This window comes from Simochromis diagramma, unplaced genomic scaffold, assembly GCF_900408965.1.
Source record: "Simochromis diagramma unplaced genomic scaffold, fSimDia1.1 OVJJ01000293.1, whole genome shotgun sequence".
Taxonomy (NCBI): domain Eukaryota; kingdom Metazoa; phylum Chordata; class Actinopteri; order Cichliformes; family Cichlidae; genus Simochromis; species Simochromis diagramma.
Window position 1 is genome coordinate 7379832 of NW_024386801.1, and position 17819 is coordinate 7397650.

Below are 17819 nucleotides of genomic sequence, written 5' to 3' on the forward strand. Positions count from 1 at the left end.
GCGATGAATAATATGATTTCTGAGTGTATTCACTGATATTATTTGGCAGGAATGTGGGAGAAAAAGGTCTAGTTACTCTTTGCTTGCGTCTTATTCAACATAAAACTGAGTTAAAACTTTTTCAAGTGTGGGTTGTTTTCAATTGCCCACAGTAGTACCATGAAGCTTATTCTTTCTTGCAATCCCTTAAAATGAATATACTCTGTCTATTGTGAGCAGGTAAGTTAAAGAGCGGGTATCTAACTTTTCATTTAGCTGAAAGCAAAATTTTTATTTGCAGACGCCCAAACAGAAAAGGCCATGTATTATTACTCTTACCTTATAATTAAAGTAGGAACATTTATGTTTACACTTTCTTAATTTTACTTGAAGTACTTTATATTGATTACACTAAAATGAGGAGGCTATTCTAACTAACTGACTATGCCACTGTTTATTTGTTTGTTGGATTTGAGAAAAACAAATTTTAACAGAGGTGCAGTGCCAGTGTTAGTTTGTGTTTTCTCTTTGCCAGTGAATTAGCCAAGTGCATAGAAATGAACACTTTCAGTGTCACTGAAAATCATTCATAGAAGCCATGTAATCGTACAGCAAGCATTAGGACATCTACTAAACTGAACAACTTTTTGTTGTTCCTTTATATCCTTCACTGTTAGACTTTTCATCGCCACTTTACGGTAACATACTGGCGTCACTGTTGCCAGCGTCAGACCGTGACGCCGTGTTACGGTAGCTTACTGTTCTGCAGGATGATACCGTTTTTTTGCTGGTGTGGTATAATACTCTTGGACAAATTATGGTAACGCACCGTAGCCTTTTTTACGGTATCTCACTGGCGACAGTGACGCCAGTGAGATACCGTTATGTCGTAAATTACGTCAACAAAGTAACATCATACTGTGATTAAAAAAATTGGTATACTACCGTTTATTCCCGGTATGTCACTGTAAGCCCGCTGCAAGGTAATAAACTGCAATATATTAACCAGTAACTTACCGTTATCACGCATCATCAGTACCAAAAATATTCATCTCTGCTAGAGGATACTGTGTCCCAACAGGTGGTCATTTACTGTTTAACAGGTCGTAATTTTACCGTAATTTCAGTTAACAGTAACATACTGTAAGAGACTGGAGGGTTCCAAAAAAATTGGATGGATAGATAGATAGATAGATACACACACACAAAATATAATTCATGTGCTTTACACCACTTTATTTATTATCACTGATTTTTCCCTGCTGAAATACACATTTCCAAAATCAAAATCTGAAAAGAACTGAAAACATTTTCATTGAGGAAGCACTTGTTTTTACTAAACCATGTAATACATTATTTTCTCAGATGGTTGTACAAACAATAACGATATTATGTCATATCCATATCATGGCAGACAACATATGCTCAAGTGATGAGTTTTCTTAGTTATATTTTGTAGGGTCTTAAACCTACAGTGTGAAGTGCCTTGGCAATCATTTTGTTGGCACCATACAAATAAACTGAATTGTAATGAATATAATATCAAGCCCCACACTTCTGCCTTTATATACACTTTGTCCAAAATACTGGCTCACACCACCAAATCAATGTACAAAGCCAGGTCCACAAGGACATGGATGATCGTGTGTGGTGTGAATGAACTTGACTGACCTGCACTGAACCCTGATCTTGCTTTGTGGACTGAGTTCATTGATTTGTAGGGTGAGCCAATACGTGTGACAATAAAAGTGTAAGTAGCTGAAATAATTTTTAACAAATGGGTAAAAGAAGGAAAAAAAAATCAAAACTGTTGCACTCAAAAAAACCTATTGGACAGAGACAGCATCTTGCAAGATGGCAAGAGAGCTTGTCTTCATTGTTGTTCGTCTTGTGTAAATGTCCAGAAAGCATGGGCCATGGATCATCTGTGGAGACACGGGTAACAACACATTGGTCACTTAAATTATACAAGAAATTCACTAAAAATGGCAAAAACAGTTACCTAATTTGAAGTTCTCCACTCAAATTCAGTAAGCCGCTGGAGGAAAGTTGTGACACGCCCCTCTGCACTCACCATCCAGCAGGTGGCAATTACAGAAATTTGAGCTAACAAAACAGACTGGATACCTGTGTCCACGAAAAGTTCCTGTGCCAAACAGAAATTCTAATATGGTCTAATCAGCTCTATTTCATAAATGACTTCTTACCAAGCATAATCAGCCTTGGAGTGCCTGGCAGGTTGCTCTCTGCTACAAGGGACATCCTGGTAGATGTTTCCTGCCAGATAAAGGACCAAGACATTTTATGTAACAAATAAAAAAATATAACAGGACAGCAAGCAACAGCATTAAACATAGAGCTGTATGAAAAAAGCTTACATCTGCTAAGACAAAGAGGGAGTCTTCACCTTCCTTGTGATACTTCATCATGAGAAGTATGGCTGCTGTGCCAACCTTGTTGTTGGTCAAAACTTCCTCACTTTCTATCTGCTGGATGAGTGTCCTTATTCCAAGGTTCAATCTGAGCTTCTGGGTGGAGAAATAGTTAACAGTCCTTCTGCCTTTGGTTATGAGGGCCTGACTTAAGCGCTCACTGATATCAATACCTGTGAGTTTGTGAAAGTGATTCGAAAGACCTTTCTGAGTAAACAAGAATGGCCACTGCTCCTGAATTTCAGCTACTGAAAGTGAGGGACAACTGTTAATAAGGTGCCGCTGATGAATATATGTGAGGCACATGAAGTCATCCACATCAGGTCTCTCCAAAGCTCCAGGTCCTTGTGAATTAAAAATTGTTAACAGGATGTGTTTCTTTTCCTCTAAAAAGCTGACGTTTCCCCCTCAGGAAGTTCAACTGGCTGCCAATGAATACAGCCATAGCTATCCACAAGGCATCTAACTTTTTTATGTGAGGTTGCATTACTGTTGGGACTGCAGTCTTCCTCATTCCTGGTTCTCTTTGTTTGACGAAGTCTATGTGTTGTATTATCTCGATTAACATGTTCAACTCTAGTGTAAGGAAGAGGACTCCCTTACTGCATTTATTTATATTATATGTATAGCACTTTGGAGCACACTGTTCACTTTATTAAAAGCACCTTATCAAGCACTTTATGAGCATTGCACTTTAAGCATGGATTTGCACACAAGCAGTTTAAATATTTATTGTCTATTTATTGGGAATTTTAAAATCAGTTGGTAGCCTTATTTCAGATCCTGCACAGCTGCTCCTCATCAAGGAATGTGGTGGTTGTCTGTCAGGAGAGAAGAATGGTGATTGAGATTGTGATTAAGGTTTACCAATAGGGAAAACTAATGCAAATGTGTGTGTAAAATCTAGGGATAAAAGTGTTGCAAATAAGTGTTTGTAAGTTAATGATTACTCACCTTTCTTGCCTGTGTCCTCTTCAAGGTGTTTGGGCAAATGTTTCCCCGGGGGTCCAGACACCATTTAAAGGTTCCGGGAGAGACCATTGGTAAAGAGAGTGTGGTGAATCTTTTTGTGCTTGGGTTTCTGGGTTTTTATAATATTGGGTTTGGTGTAACATTAAAGTGTGAAGTATTTATTAATGTGTAAATGTGAAAATGTATTTATGTATTTATTTATTCTTATTGATATATTGTATACTGTGGTGGAAGGTTGGGATTTAAGAATTTACCTGAGAGTGGAATAATGGTTTAGTCTGTGACAGCTGAACATATTTAAGGCTGCCAGTTGTCATTAGAGGAGGATTTTTTGTGCTGTGAAGAAGCTCGACAAGTTAATTGTTGTAAGGAGAGCCATATAGCAAATAAATACTTTGTTCCACTACACTTGCCTTGGTCTGTCTCACTGTGTTTCCAGCCGCTAAGGGCTGCCCTGTTACATCTAGATTTGATGCTTCTTAGTAGTGAATAATGTCCACAACCCAGTCTTTCTCCCTTTTCAGTAAAATCTGCAAATGTTTGAGGGTATCTGTTTACAATGATCTTAGCAACCTCTTCACAAGATGCACGTTTAGGTGTTTCTGCAGTTAACTTGCATGGCCTCCACAACAATTCTAACCATACTTCTGTCCTCTGGATGACCTCTGTCTCCTCTTGTGATTGCATGCGACAGTTGGAGTGGAAATCATTCCCAAGCTCCAGAGTAATGGTGTCATTCAAATTCTTTGGTCTGCCATCTAAAAAAAAGAGAGATGGTGTTAGATTCAGTGTCTACTTTTGTTACAGCTGCAAAGATGCTGAAATTCCTCTATGATGCTCTGTATAGTGCTGGTTGGCAAGAGCATTTTAGCCTGCATTTTTAAATGACACAAAGTCAACTGTCTTCTAATAGATTCTAATAGAAAATGTTCTGAAAGTGGCAGGACAGTTCTCAGTTCCACAAGAAAGCCTATAGTTAGCTACATGTTTGTGGCTTTTAACATGCAAACTGAACAATATATATTTGCGTGCACTGAAGCCACAAAATTTAGAAATACACATAGTTGCAAAAAGTTCAGTGACCAATTACCGTTCCTAAATGACATATGCAATGCAAAAAGTAAGAGTATTGTCAATAGGGACCAATTCCCAGTTTTTACATGATCAAAATTATTCACAAAAGGCTTCAATAAACAGAAAACGTGTGCCGACAAGAGAGCAGTGCACAAAAATGAAAAGATATTTGAGCTCGACTCTTTAATGGGTTTAACATAACTAAGTCAGCACCCCGCACCGTACAGGTAGTACAAGCACACCTGAAAACACCGACCAGCTAACAGCTTTAAGCATTTGGGCGCAACCTCGGTAGTTCACCGATTCACCTGTTGCAAACGTCCAAGTTTCTATCAAGTCTCATAAATCCATCGACAACTATTACCTAACTAGTCTTTTGAGTCTCCACATTCATAGATATTGACATTTTGTCTTAGCATTTGAATGAAAATATCCTGGTAGGGTAGCTTGAAAGTCAAAACAAACAATAATAAGAACGCATTTCTGACTTCTCTCGAATAAGTGAAAAAAACACTTACCTTCAGACTGATTAGCTGGTGTCAATCCAAAGGAGCATTAACCACCTCGAGCAATATTTTCTATCCCCATTGTTGTTTTGAAAGTGAATACCCGACGTGTGCGTCGTACGTCACGTTGTACGTCAGGTGTAGGTGTGGTGTCGGCTATCGCGCCTGTCGCATTACAAAGCTTTAAAAACGTAACAATCGCTTTAAAAACACAACCCAACGCGCTAAACTGTGATAATGTGTTACATTATCACGTATATCCAGGCCATCTCTTCTGAACCAAGACGAAGTGGTGCTACAAAGGAATCATTTCTTTAGGAGAGTGCATTTAATAGCAGTCTGGCCTGCAACAAAAGGCACCGCTAAAAATACAGTTTCTGCTTGTCCCAGGATTTATTAATTTTGAGAGTGAAGTTGTAGGACTGATGCTGGTTAGTGGTGTAGGTTTCATGGATGTGACACCTTAACTTGTGTAAAATGACGACCAGAGGATATTATTAGGTTAGTTCACTGTAGTTAGGCAGAGATGTCTTAAAAAGTACCACCTTATACAAAACAAATGAAGGTCCAGTATGAGAAAGAATAAGAAGAGAAAAAAGGAACACCCTGCTAAATGAAGTCATTTTAAAATATTACTCTAAATGTAGCCATTAGTTTTTGTTGCTGGCCATACAAAAAATAAGTATACTTATAAGTATACTTCAATTATATTTCCCAAGTATACCTTACCTAGTAGCTACGTGTACTAATAACGCTTCTTGGGACTATATTGGCCCCCGTTTTAGTACATAACAGTATTCTTGAAATGAACTTTTAGATGTACTTTTTGTTCACCATAAATGTACTAGCATAATGTCATAATGTCTACAAGAGTATAATTAAAATATACTCAACTCTATCACAATACTAACCTTACAAGTATACTATTAATTAATAGTATTAATAATGTTTCACATTGTTTGAATAAACAAATACATTTATTAATATATGAGGTTCCATTCAGTTCAAGGAATTAAATTTTAGTGTGGCTGCAACTTACTCCTTAATTTAAAAATTGTGCTGTATATTGTAGTTTATATGTCATGCTACTTTCACAGTGAATCACATTTTATAGTAATACACTCTGAATGAGGATTTAAGTAATTACTCTTAGATCTACAGTAGAAAACAACAGAAATCCGGATGGTGTAATAGTATAATCTCAGTAACATCACCAGTTGTTACATTTGCTGTATTTTACAGCTGTTTCCATGAGTACGGTGAGTTACCGTAAAAATAATGTAATCTCATGGAATTTTCCCACAATTACATGCAAATTACAGTACTAAACTGCTAACATCCTTTAGAGTTTTTTACTGTTGATTTTGCAGTACTAAGCTATGGAAATTACTGCAAAGGCTAACAGTGTTGTGATAAAACTCTGCAGTGCCTGATTTTATGCACTGAAAGTCAATTGACTTCATACTAAAGCGTATTTGTATTTTGCCTTTTATTCTGACATTTTATCTCCAGACAGGACCATTATAAGAGTGTTGCCTCCCAAATTTGCTGTTTTGAGGTGTACTGCTCAACTGATTAACTTTCTCTAACCCTCCTCAGTAATGCTTTACTTTTCATATCATTTTAACAGGTTTTTTTTTTTACAGCAATCTTTACATCAAATAGAGACATTGTTGGTGGTTGCAACAAGAGCAATAACAATATAAAACATACAAACAAAAACTTTTCATATCATTACTGTAAATGGTCAATGAATTTGTAGTGAATAGTGAACAGCCATACGGGATATGAAAAGTTTTGGAGTTATCAGATAATTTTAAAAAAAGTGAAAGTTTGCCTTTGCTGTGAAAGTATGCATGAAACTTAATGATCCACTTCCATGCACTGAAGGAGTAGTTTCAAATAAGATGTGTTTAGATGTGTTTTTGATACTGTTATTTTAAAGAAACTTTTCTTCACAAGACTTTATTTGACTAAGTTTGTCTTTGTTCTGAGTTACTAACATACCTTTTGTTTACAATCGATACAAGCAATATTAAAATATGAGAACTGACATACAAAATGTTCGATAAAAATAACTTAAAACTAAGCTAAATCCCACTGAAATGTCGTATGGAAAATAATTTGAGGGCTGCATAAATAATAAACCTGAGTAATGCTTTGTGAGGGAATGAAAGGATCAGGTAATGCTTTTATAACACTGAATATTTATTTGAAACACAGTCAATTCAAAGATTTCATCATTACTATGATCTGTTAGGATATTGTGACTCTGTACTTCTTTGCACAAAGATAAGCTCTGGGCTGCTAACCACAGTGGTTTCTTCTCTTGTGACTTTCTTGACAGAACCAGCAATTTCTCTCCCTGTGGACAAAACATGGCAAGTGTCAGTTTCTATCAGACTTGCACTAAGTAGATCATAAAATGATGGGAAATGTACTATTTCTTTTTCAGATGAACCTTTTCAGCGGAGACCTTTTATGGTATGGCCACTGTTTAGCTTCGTTAATCATCTTACTCAAAAAAAAGGGGGATCAAACTCCAGGAAACACTGTACTGATGGTGTCAGTGTACAACTTACTTTTTCTGAAGCACCTGGGTTCACAGTTATTTCCAAGAGTAGGTTGGCAAATAGCTACATCACAATGGATGTACAGCTGGTCAAAAACAGAAAAAAAGCACATCTTTGAAAATATGTTACAACAAAAAGTAAGCATGAAATGAAAAGAAAGATATGTTTTTCGCTTGGTATTGGGATGCTATACCTTTTCCTGTAAAGGAGGCATAATGTTTGGCTTTGTAGCTGCTGACTGGGTTGAACTACCATCGCCTACAAAATGGAACATTTTGAAAACAAAGCGGTTGTGGTGGCTTGGAAACTTGAATCCAAATGAGGGTCTGGGAAGCAGGGTTGTTAGGTAGCGGTCATCACGATAGGGGCAGCTATGTTAAAAGCAAAGTGTATACAGTAAACATCAAAAATATAATACAAATGCCTCCAAATTAAGAGCACCACCTACTCTTACCCATCAATCAGCAAGTCCCACTGAGGAAGACTATGAAGATAGGAATCAGAGGTTGCCCAACATCTTCCAAGAGTTAAGACAAGGTTGGGATCGGTCCTCTCCATCAGGTAGACCTCAACGTAAACAGGATCCCTCAAAACCTTTCTGACAGGGTATTCGGCAGCGGTGTAAAAAGAGGTGTAGACTTCCTCTTCTGTCCAAAAAATGAGAGTAGTTGTAGTTGTTGACACATTCCCTGCTAAAAGAGACTATCTTTGCAGATTTAGCTCTCCAAGACTAACCTTCAACACAACCCTTGGCAACACATTGTCCATTGGCCAGCTTGAGTTCCACACGCACAGGTCCAGCAGCAGCAACTGAGTTTGGCGGAGGAACCGGACCAACATCAATAACCAAAGCCTCAACTGTGGTGCCAACATATCTGCACTGGAACAACAACCTGGCACAAGAAATGCAGTTTATGTTAGTCACTCATGAAGTAATTTAGCTATAAACTTTGAATAACAATTTCTTTCTCACTGAACTTTTTCGATCTTCTAGTTTCTGCCCATGCGTGGTAACATTTTTACCTATGCTGTATCTACTTACTGATAAAGATATTAAAATATTTACTCATAGTAGGTGTCCCTGGTAATGGATCCATGGGGTCCAGTAATCACTTGGTATAAGGAAGACATCCTGTTCTCGTAGATTAGAACACCAGGTTCCTCCTACAGTATAATGACAGAATTTCAGCCTTTAACATTGCCTATAAAAACTTAAACTTAAAACTTAAATTGTTAACTGAGATTCTAGTGCATCGGCCCAGACAGTTTCTCTAGGAAAGTTAGTCAATGCATCGGCCCCCTCGCCAATAACTTCAAATCATCTGCTAAAAACCTTGGTATTACTTGTGATCAGCACCTGAATTTTGAAACTCAAATCTCAAAGGTTACCCAATATTGTTTCCTTCATCTCAGAAATGTTGCGAAAATCAAACCTTTAATGTCAGTGAATCTTCTTGAACTTTTAGTACACACTTTAAGTTTCTGTCAGTCCTCAGATCGTCTCCAATTAGTTCAGAATGCAGCAGCAAGGCGGCTAATGAAAATTACAGTGGTCACATATTACACCTGTCCTTGCATCCCTTCACTGGCTTTCAGTGAAATTCAGAATCCACTTTAAAATTCTGTTATTGACATATAAGGCTCTACATGGACAGGCCCCTGGTTATTTAGCTGAGTTTCTAACACCTCAATGCAGCTGGCCTCTCCGATTGTCTGACCAGGGTCTTCTAACTGTCCCTAGCTCTGATTTTAAAACCAGAGGTGTTGTAGCACCCAAACTGTGGAACAGCTTTGCTCAGTCAATGAGGTTGGCTCACTCTTTTATTTGTTTTAAGCAACTACTGAAAATAAAATAACAGTTTGCGGCTTTTATGTGAACTGTGCAGCAAACTCTGTGTTTTGAAAAGTGCTATATAAATAAGTTTTTCATGATTAATATTAGTAGTAGTAGGAGGAGTATTAAAAGTATCATTATTATTAATTCAATTACAACACTTACTTTTACAACTGTACCACAGGCAGTGACAGGGAACTCATAGATGGCAAAAGCTGAAGTGCTGCCAACTGGATTGCAGCCGTGACCATTCTCATAGAAAGAAATTGTCTCCAAGTCAATGTTGGGCAGAGTTGCATCTCTGGCCACCACCGCGATGAACAGGCCTTCCTTGGTGCACTGAAGTGTCACTGAGGCAACAATAATAATAATAAAGTACAACAAAAAGAAAGACAAATGCAAATGCTTTTACCCTTTCACCATAATGTATCAGTGGTGTAGTTTATCTATAAAGCAGAACTTCTTACCAGATTTGCCATAATAGCACAAGTCCATCAAAACAGCAGTTTATAGCGTCACATTCAGAAGCAGAGATTTCATTAGTGCCACACGGTATCCTGTAGTTTTCCACAACTTCACAAGTGTGAAATGACTCTAAAGGCTTTTGAGGGTTCAGAGGTCTTTTGGGCTGCTGAGGCTGCTGAGGGTATTCAGGGTTATTGATTTGCTTCTGCCCCTGTGGAGATGGTGGGTATCTAGGATTCTGAGGGTTCTGAGACCCTTGCCCATAATTTTGGGCATTCGATCTATAGCCCAGCAGGGCAAATAATAAAAGACGACAACAAGTCAGCTTTAGTACCATTACGTCACATAAAAGAACAGCAGATTCTGTGAAATGTATCCTGCAAATAGGTTGACTTTTATAAGGTATGGTTAATGATGGCCTGTTAGGATCTCACATCTGAACAGTTTCATAACAAGAACCTTCACAGGGTCTGTCTGACCAACACTGTGCCTTCACAGTGTAAACAAAAACTTTTATTTATCTTTCATTTTGACATCGTTGCAAATCGTTGCAACAGGATGAAGTGTTCTTTGTCTGTGATTTAAAAAAAGAAGAAGGTATAATTAGACGTAAGCAGGTCATCTGTGGACAGAAGGCAAGAGCTTTCAGTATTATGTATTTTGGCTGCATGAGCTATTCAGTCATTTTATTTGTGACAGGTTAAAATGTTAGTTTTAAAACTCCTGAGAGTCATTTTGTAAATCTATACTGTGCATGCATCTCAAACAAAATATACAGTTTCCTCCTCTTCGGTAACCTCTTCGGAGTCAAAGTCTTGTTTAGGATGAATTTTTATTTATTTAAGTCACTCCTCATAAGAATAAACAGTTTATTTTACGTGATAACCCAATAAAATCATGAATTTGTAATAATGTAATAGCATCTAGAGAGGTAATTCTGAGTAAATTAAAAAGTGATATAAACAAATTAAACCAGAGAAGAAATATTGTGCAAATTGTACAGCTACTATTGTTTATCTGATGCACAAAAAAACCTTGTGTCTCCACAATTAAACTTTTTGTCACTGTTGTCTATATACCTGCACCCATTACTCACATGAAAACAGACTTTTTTTTTTCTTAAATGTTCTTTTATATAATTTTTTCTTCTCTTGCAAAACTGTGTACTGCAAAGCTGTGAGTGAATGTCTTTATAGTTTTGGCCAAAGTGATAGCAAAAGTCTATGAATCTCTCTGGTGGGTGTGTCACTCCTATCACTATGGCTGTTTAGCAGCTGGTGGTGGACTTCAGAAGGGGTCAGCACAGAGACTACAAGCCCATTATCATCAATGGAGCTCCAGTGGAGAGGGTGCAGTCCTTCAAGTATCTTGGTGTTCACATCTCCTCAGACCTGACATGGGCTGCCCACATTCATTCCAAAAGGCTCTCCAGAGAGTGATCCGTACAGCACAACGCTGCTGCAGGATTGCTCTCCCCCCGCTTCAGGACACCTACACCAGGAGATGCCGGACTAGAGCAGCGCAGATACTGAAGGACCCGTCCCATCCTGGCAACAAACTGTTCCCACTTCTCAATCTGGTAGAGGGGGGAGTTCCGCAATCTTCCGGGCAGGACAGATAGGACTCAAGAGGAAAGCGTCTATCCCCAAGGAGCCATCCGGGCCCTAACACGCACACCCGCCCTCTCACTCATCGATATTGCTGAACAGACTCTTCCCGACACTAAACAAGAACATGGTACATTTCCAAAGTTCCTTTTAATTGTAATATGTTGAGATTGTCTATCCTGTATAGTCAGATTCTTATTTCAATATGAGAGATAAACAGAAGTCACCTGCTTGCTGGAATACCTGCAGAATTCACCCCAGTGTATAGACTATATATAGATATATATATAATGTTCTTCCTCTAACCCCCACCCCCCCTCCCCCCCACAATTTTTGCACATGTCGAGGAGCGTGTCAGGCTACATTTCACTGTGTGTTATACTTGTATAACTATGCATGTGACAAATAAAGAACCTTGAACCTTGAACCTTGAACCAGATCTCAGTACTGACTTGAAAGTGCATGGACTGCATGGCAAAAATCCTTCTTCAATTTTTTTTCTCCAATGTCCCTTACTGGGATCCATACTTTCACATGTTCTTTAAAGGAAACTGGATTTAAATACAATAACAACAACAACTCCCACCCACCTGCCCACTGTTATTAAAAAATATATAAAGGCCTTTTGATTTTAGACTTCCCTTGTGTTAGAATGGCTCAATAACATTTTCTTTCTCATATCTCATATATCTTCTTTTATTTTGTGGTTGGTGGTTAATCTGTTATGAATTAGAGCCATATTGATCTGCAGACCTTTACATAAGGTGCTTTGGCAAAATATTGATTTTGATCTACTATGTTAAGGGCACCTAAACCAGGGTCAACATAACCTTTTGTGTCCTGTTTTTCTGCTGCATCTTTGTCACCTGTTTGAATATCTTTTCTCACTTGTTTGAAGAAAACATGATTGAAGAAGATTTGCCTGTGTGCTCCACAGTCACATTTTATGACTAAGAAACTGAAGAATCTGAATCCAGATGTATAAAAAAGTTGCTAGTTAGCAAGTGCAGTCATTTCAGTAGCTAAAATTGATGTTCATCAACCCTGAGGCCAGCTGAAGGGGAGGGAATGTAGTGGAAGTAAACAAGTTCACTGTGTTATAAAAGCAGGTGGGCATTTCCAGCTCCCTTACAGCACCCAGTGAACTACCGTGGGCACCATGCTACTGAAGTGTGCCACTGTTTGCCTTGTGGCACTGGCCTTGCTTGGACTCTGTGATGCTCAGGGTGGTTTTGTGCCTGGGGTGCGGGCTCCAGACCACCAACAACAAAAACAAATATTTGAAAAACCACTCACATGGAAATACCCTGAAGATCCTAAGCCCAAGCCCAAGCCTGATGTGCCGTTCCAGCTGAGATATCCTGTTTCTGCTGCATCTGTTGCTGTTGAATGCAGGGAGGACATTGTTCATGTGGAAGTCAAAAAGGATTTCTTTGGAGTTGGCCAGCTGATAAATTCGGCTTACCTTACTCTGGGTTCATGCGCTGTTGTCGGAGAGGATACGGCAGCTCAAGTGCTGATTTATCAAGCTCAGCTGCAGAATTGTGGGAGCACATTAAAAGTATGAAGAATAAATATTACATTATTTTGAAATTTAATTCAAGAGCTGGAAAACAGGTTTATGTATAATTTGACTTGTTTTGTATATATATGTTTGCTAGATGACTGGAGATTCCTTCATCTACACATTCACACTGAACTACAACCCCCAGCCTGTGGGTGATTCTCCTGTGATTAGGACCGACAAAGCAGCTGTAGTTGTTGAATGTCACTACCAAAGGTACGTAAACATTTGGGAAGATTTGTTAAGATAAAGACATCAAAACAATAGAATTATATTAGTATTTAATGTGCTCTATAGTACGACCTAAATATTTTTAGTAATCTAGAATTTACCAAATGTAATCTGGATATTTCAGTGATATATTATTCTTGCTTTAGTTTTTTGCATTCTCGTAAAACATGTCCTGTCACTTAGAAAGCACAATGTAAGCAGTCTCGCTCTTGAACCCCTCTGGGTCCCATTATCTGTGGCTAAGATGGCACAAGAGTTTCTGTACTTCACCCTGACACTCATGACTGGTGCGTTTAAGATCAGTTTCTCAGTGTGTTTTCTATTGTATGCGACCTTGATTCAAAATACATACTTGTTTGAATTATAGAATTGTCATGTCTTGTTTCACAGATGACTGGAAAAATGAGAGGCCAAGCAACCAGTATTTCCTGGGTGACGAGATTAATTTTCAGGTCTCTGTCATGCAGTACCACCATGTGCAGCTCCGTGTTTATGTGGACAAATGTGTAGCTACCCTTTCAGCTGATGCATCTTCTAGCCCCAGATATGCATTCATAGAGCAAGGGTAATGTAGTTTGATGAGATTGTTGAAGTTGTTTTGTATATTAAGATCCTGATTATCACACATGCCTATGCTACTGGTTACTATGGTCATTTCACATTGTTTTCTTGTGTGCAGGTGTATGATTGATGGTAGGCTCACTGGATCTGTTTCGAGGTTCCTGGATCGCACTGCAGAGAACAAGCTTCAGTTCCAGCTTGAATCCTTCAAGTTCCAGAATGCTAACAGTGGAAAAGTATGCAATTCCAAATTTGAGTTACTAAGTGCATTGTGTTATATTTTCAACAACATTACTAATGTAGAACTATTACATAGAATAATAACTTAAATTCTCTCCTGTTCTTAGCTGTACATTACCTGCAACTTGAGAGCAACATCTGTTGCCCAAGTCATTGACAGTAACCACAGAGCTTGTTCCTACATCCGTGGGTGAGTCTACCTTTGTACACATGTATCAATGATCATTAGACCAGAACTGATGTGGCGATACTGCTTACATTTCCATTTCTCCCAAGGTGGAAAGAAGCTGCTGGATATGATGGTGCTTGTGGCTCCTGTGAGTCTTTAACAGGTGGGCAAACTAGTATTGGAATTATTAGTGGCACTATTGGAGGTGGACTTGGTAATACAGGCACGGGAAATACAGGAACAGGGACTACAGGCACTGGAACTGGAAATATTGGTGGCGGAACCCCGGGTTCTACAAGCCCAATTAAACAGGTCCCTTGGTTTAGGGGGACACGGGACGTGTCTCAGCAGGAAGGTATGTGTTTTTAAAAAATATAAGTATTGCAACATTTTAGTAGAGGGAAAGTTTCATTTCAGTTGGTCCTACAAAAAGATAATTGTTTTATGCTTTCTATTTTTTAAATAAAAAAAAAACCCACAATGATGCATACTGCAACAATTCTTCTTTCTTTTCTCAGTTTTGGAATGGGAAGGAGAAGTCACCTTGGGTCCCATCTCCATTGAAGAGAAGAAGATAGCTTAAAACAATTTCCTGCTATAAACACGGCCATTAAAATGAACTTCATCTGTGGTTCATGCCTGAACATATGTTAATTTCATTCTTCTTATTCATAGCTCACGACAATATAATAAGACATTGAGGAATGAAAAGGTCCTTCACTGAAACGTAACTCCTTTTACATGCCCCCTCTCTGTAATTACAAATGTTTTATATAGAGCTTGTGTATCCATGAATTGGAACTATTCACATGTAATGGAAATAAAAACGCAACTGTTTGAATTTATTGTGTAATTCATTCAGAACTTTCTTAAGCTTTGCATTGGATCTATTGTAAATTGAAACAAAAAATAAAATCTAGAAATTAAGAAACATTGAATAGATATAATAACAAATATAATGAGTTAAAAGAGCAATCAGGGGTTGAGCAAAAATGACTCAATAGCACATGTTAGACAATATAGTCACCTGTCTTGTTGTATTTCTGTCAATATGCATGCTTTTAGGGTAAAACAAACAAACAAAAAGGTAAAACAAATCAATATCAATATCATATCACTCAGAAATCATAAGTGGATGAAGGAAGAAGCCATTCACAATCAGCCCCAGGCCATATCCTCATAGTGCCTCCTGATTGGTGCCCTCAGCCTGTCATCACAGACAGCACCCAGAACTCAAACACAACCAGCAAAAACATACAAGTAGCACAGAGTAATAGAAACATGTTTGCTAAATATGAGAAATATACACCTAACAGTGAAAGAAGAAGAAGCCACTTAAAGAGGCCTAACTCTCATCTTCTCAGATGCCCTCTCAGTCAGTCAGCATCTACACCTCAAAGAGCAAAAACACAGGAAATCCGGGCTCTAATCATGGCTCTTATTGTGCTTCCAGGTAATCCCTGTTTTGATTCAGCAGTGAGCTTTTGCTGTCACCGTGTGGTATAAATGCTAAACTTCAGTTTACCGAGAGAGAGTTTCAGCACCACATGCAGTGAACAGCTACGCGGGAGGTCTGATCATAAAGCAGTATAAGTAGCCAAACACTTCAAAGTGTGGTTTTATGGAAGTTCACTGAAACACAAACCTATGTTCTCTGTGTTTTATTAAACTCATTTTTATTTGGGTCACGATGGAAATCCGGTAAGTTATGGACCCGAAATTAAAATTCATATAATTACATTTAATGTGTTCACCCACACTGCAGAGGCACCAAATGACTATTTCTGGGACACGTTACAGTATATAGGCCTTGTAAACCTTGCAATTAAAAAGCGTCCTCCAGTCCATTCTAAGGCACGGTTACAAAACGAGGACTTAAAATTGAAGTCCCTGCCTTTTCCCGGGGAATCCTCGGATCTCCCCAAGGCTGGTCCACACGGACGTTGGCACGAAAAGCACGTTTGCTTTGCCTGCAAATTTTACTCACTGTAATTTCATCTTAACAACTTTATGGCCGCTGTTTTATCTGTTTTGCTCCGTGTGACCCTCTAGGCTCTGACTACATCCACTCAGCACAGCCTGCTCATATGGTATCAGCACTGACGTTATACCGTCTCCGCTTTACACCCCCTCCTCCTCCGTCTCTGCCTGTCTCCGCACTGCTGGCCCGTATCTGTTGTGTGTCACGGGCAGCATCACAGCAGCAGACATTTGGAGAGAAAAACACCGACTGCGGATACAAATTGCCCGCTTCATGTTTTGCAAGGACATAACCGGGGAACACAGAGATTTCCGCGTTATTGCGCGCTGCCGCTGAAGCTCTTTTTTTTGTCTTATTTGCCTTGACACCCCTCCTTATCCTGCCTGTGTGGATGGTTGACTGCAGATTTCATGGTGCTGAGCAGGCTTGTCTGATTGAAGGCTTGCGGCCAGGGGGGCATCTGTGGGGCCGCAGATAGAGAAACCTCTGTCCACTGTCCCGTCCCGTGCACTGTAATTGTGAATGGACTGCGCTCCCTCCGTGATTTTCTGCAATCGCTCTGAGTCATTTGTAGAAGAAGATGGCGGACAGGGCTGAGATGTTTTCCCTATCCACCTTCCATTCTCTCTCGCCTCCTGGATGCAGGTAAGAGCTCGTATGTAAAGTGACAGTGAGGGGTCGATGTAGGATGCGCTGGGCTGATATGAAAAAGCGCCATGCATGTCGGTCTGTGCTGCTTTGATGACTGCAGTAAAAACGCACATCCCCAGCCTAGGTTGTAATAGATACTGTGAATAACCTGCTCGGCCTTCTGCTGCCTCACTGCGCGCATGTAGGTGCTGCAGCTGAACATTGCTGGTTGTTTATGTTTTTGGGAGAGACGACTTGGTGAAGAGGGAATAAAAGACTCGCGTTTTAGTAATTTCTGAAAATTGCAAAGAATAGCAAATTGTAAAACATATTGCATATGACTGATCTCTAGCTGTGGCGACAGTCACCCGCTTTGCGCATTCTCTGTGTGAGGCCCACGCCCTGTTGAGTCCAACCCAGGCAAGGGCACGTTGCTGAACAATGATTTACGGAAGTCCTACTGATATTGATGTTGTGTCAAACGCCTCTAATGTGACCTCTGCGACAATCAGCATGACAAATCAGCCCCGGTTTCTTCTTGTAGAAGCATATTTGTGGGTGGGTTACTCTTGTAGAGGCAACTTATTTCACACGTAGCGTTAAATCAGTGCTCTCTACAAGGGTGTTGTTGTTTAAAATATACAGTTTAGCTTGTTGTAGTGTAATTGGCAGTAAGATGAGAAACACTGAGACATCTTGTAGTAAATTTAATGAACTGTGTGAAGAGAGTGCAGTAAACCTAATTTTGATGCTGGATGTGTATTGGTAACAATGTAACATAACAAATAACTAGAAAAATTTGCATTTCCTGCGAAAATGCAGTGTGGATGCTTAAAGCTGAAGCTGTATGCAAAAAGTAGCTGAAAAAGCTGAAAAGTTGCAGAAATTGTAAAAACTTTGCAGAAGCAAAGGAACATTGCTAAAATGTAATAATTTAGCAGAACTGCTATATCTTAGAGGAAACATAATACTTGGCAGAAATACAATAGCATAGCAGAACT

The 17819-nt window shown here is 39.0% G+C and overlaps 2 protein-coding genes, 1 long non-coding RNA gene and 1 pseudogene across 5 annotated transcripts in view; 2 read left to right on the forward strand and 2 right to left on the reverse strand.

The window, feature by feature from the left end:
• Window positions 1–1194: 1194 nt before the first annotated feature.
• LOC120729693 lies at window positions 1195–4534 on the reverse strand. Its single transcript, XR_005694975.1, has 4 exons — window positions 4029–4534; window positions 2451–2453; window positions 1982–2256; window positions 1195–1904 (listed from the first exon to the last, which is right to left on the reverse strand). It is a non-coding gene; the product is annotated as an uncharacterized LOC120729693 (long non-coding RNA).
• Window positions 4535–5065: 531 nt separating this feature from the next.
• LOC120729690 (zona pellucida sperm-binding protein 3-like) lies at window positions 5066–15048 on the forward strand. 2 transcript variants are annotated; one of them, XM_040025473.1, is made up of 10 exons: window positions 5066–5077; window positions 9026–9035; window positions 12584–13003; window positions 13104–13222; window positions 13421–13524; window positions 13628–13802; window positions 13917–14034; window positions 14146–14228; window positions 14315–14562; window positions 14726–15048. In XM_040025473.1, the coding sequence occupies exons 3-10, from the start codon at window positions 12602–12604 to the stop codon at window positions 14788–14790; spliced, it is 1314 nt and encodes a 437-aa protein (XP_039881407.1). In that variant the 5' UTR covers window positions 5066–5077; window positions 9026–9035; window positions 12584–12601; the 3' UTR covers window positions 14791–15048. The 2 variants fall into 2 exon arrangements, with proteins under 2 accessions (XP_039881407.1, XP_039881408.1); XM_040025474.1 differs by lacking the exon at window positions 9026–9035 and having other exon boundaries at window positions 5067–5077.
• LOC120729691 lies at window positions 7070–10172 on the reverse strand (annotated as a pseudogene).
• A 1276-nt stretch (window positions 15049–16324) lies between the features above and the next one.
• The window catches only part of mapk8ip2 (mitogen-activated protein kinase 8 interacting protein 2), a 31088-nt gene continuing 29593 nt past the window's right edge, over window positions 16325–17819 (forward strand). For both annotated transcript variants that reach the window (XM_040025467.1, XM_040025468.1), the window contains exon 1: window positions 16325–16833. In XM_040025467.1, the coding sequence (XP_039881401.1) occupies window positions 16769–16833 (65 nt within the window). In that variant the 5' untranslated portion in view covers window positions 16325–16768. The remainder of the gene's footprint in view (window positions 16834–17819) is intronic.

Coding starts and splice junctions, on each gene's coding strand:
- LOC120729690 (XM_040025473.1), top strand. CDS start 12,602: ATGCTACTGAAGTGTGCCACTGTTTGCCTTGTGGCACTGGCCTTGCTT. Junction 13,223..13,420: donor GTTGAATGTCACTACCAAAG/GTACGTAAACAT, acceptor CCTGTCACTTAG/AAAGCACAATGTAAGCAGTC. Junction 13,803..13,916: donor TATGCATTCATAGAGCAAGG/GTAATGTAGTTT, acceptor TCTTGTGTGCAG/GTGTATGATTGATGGTAGGC.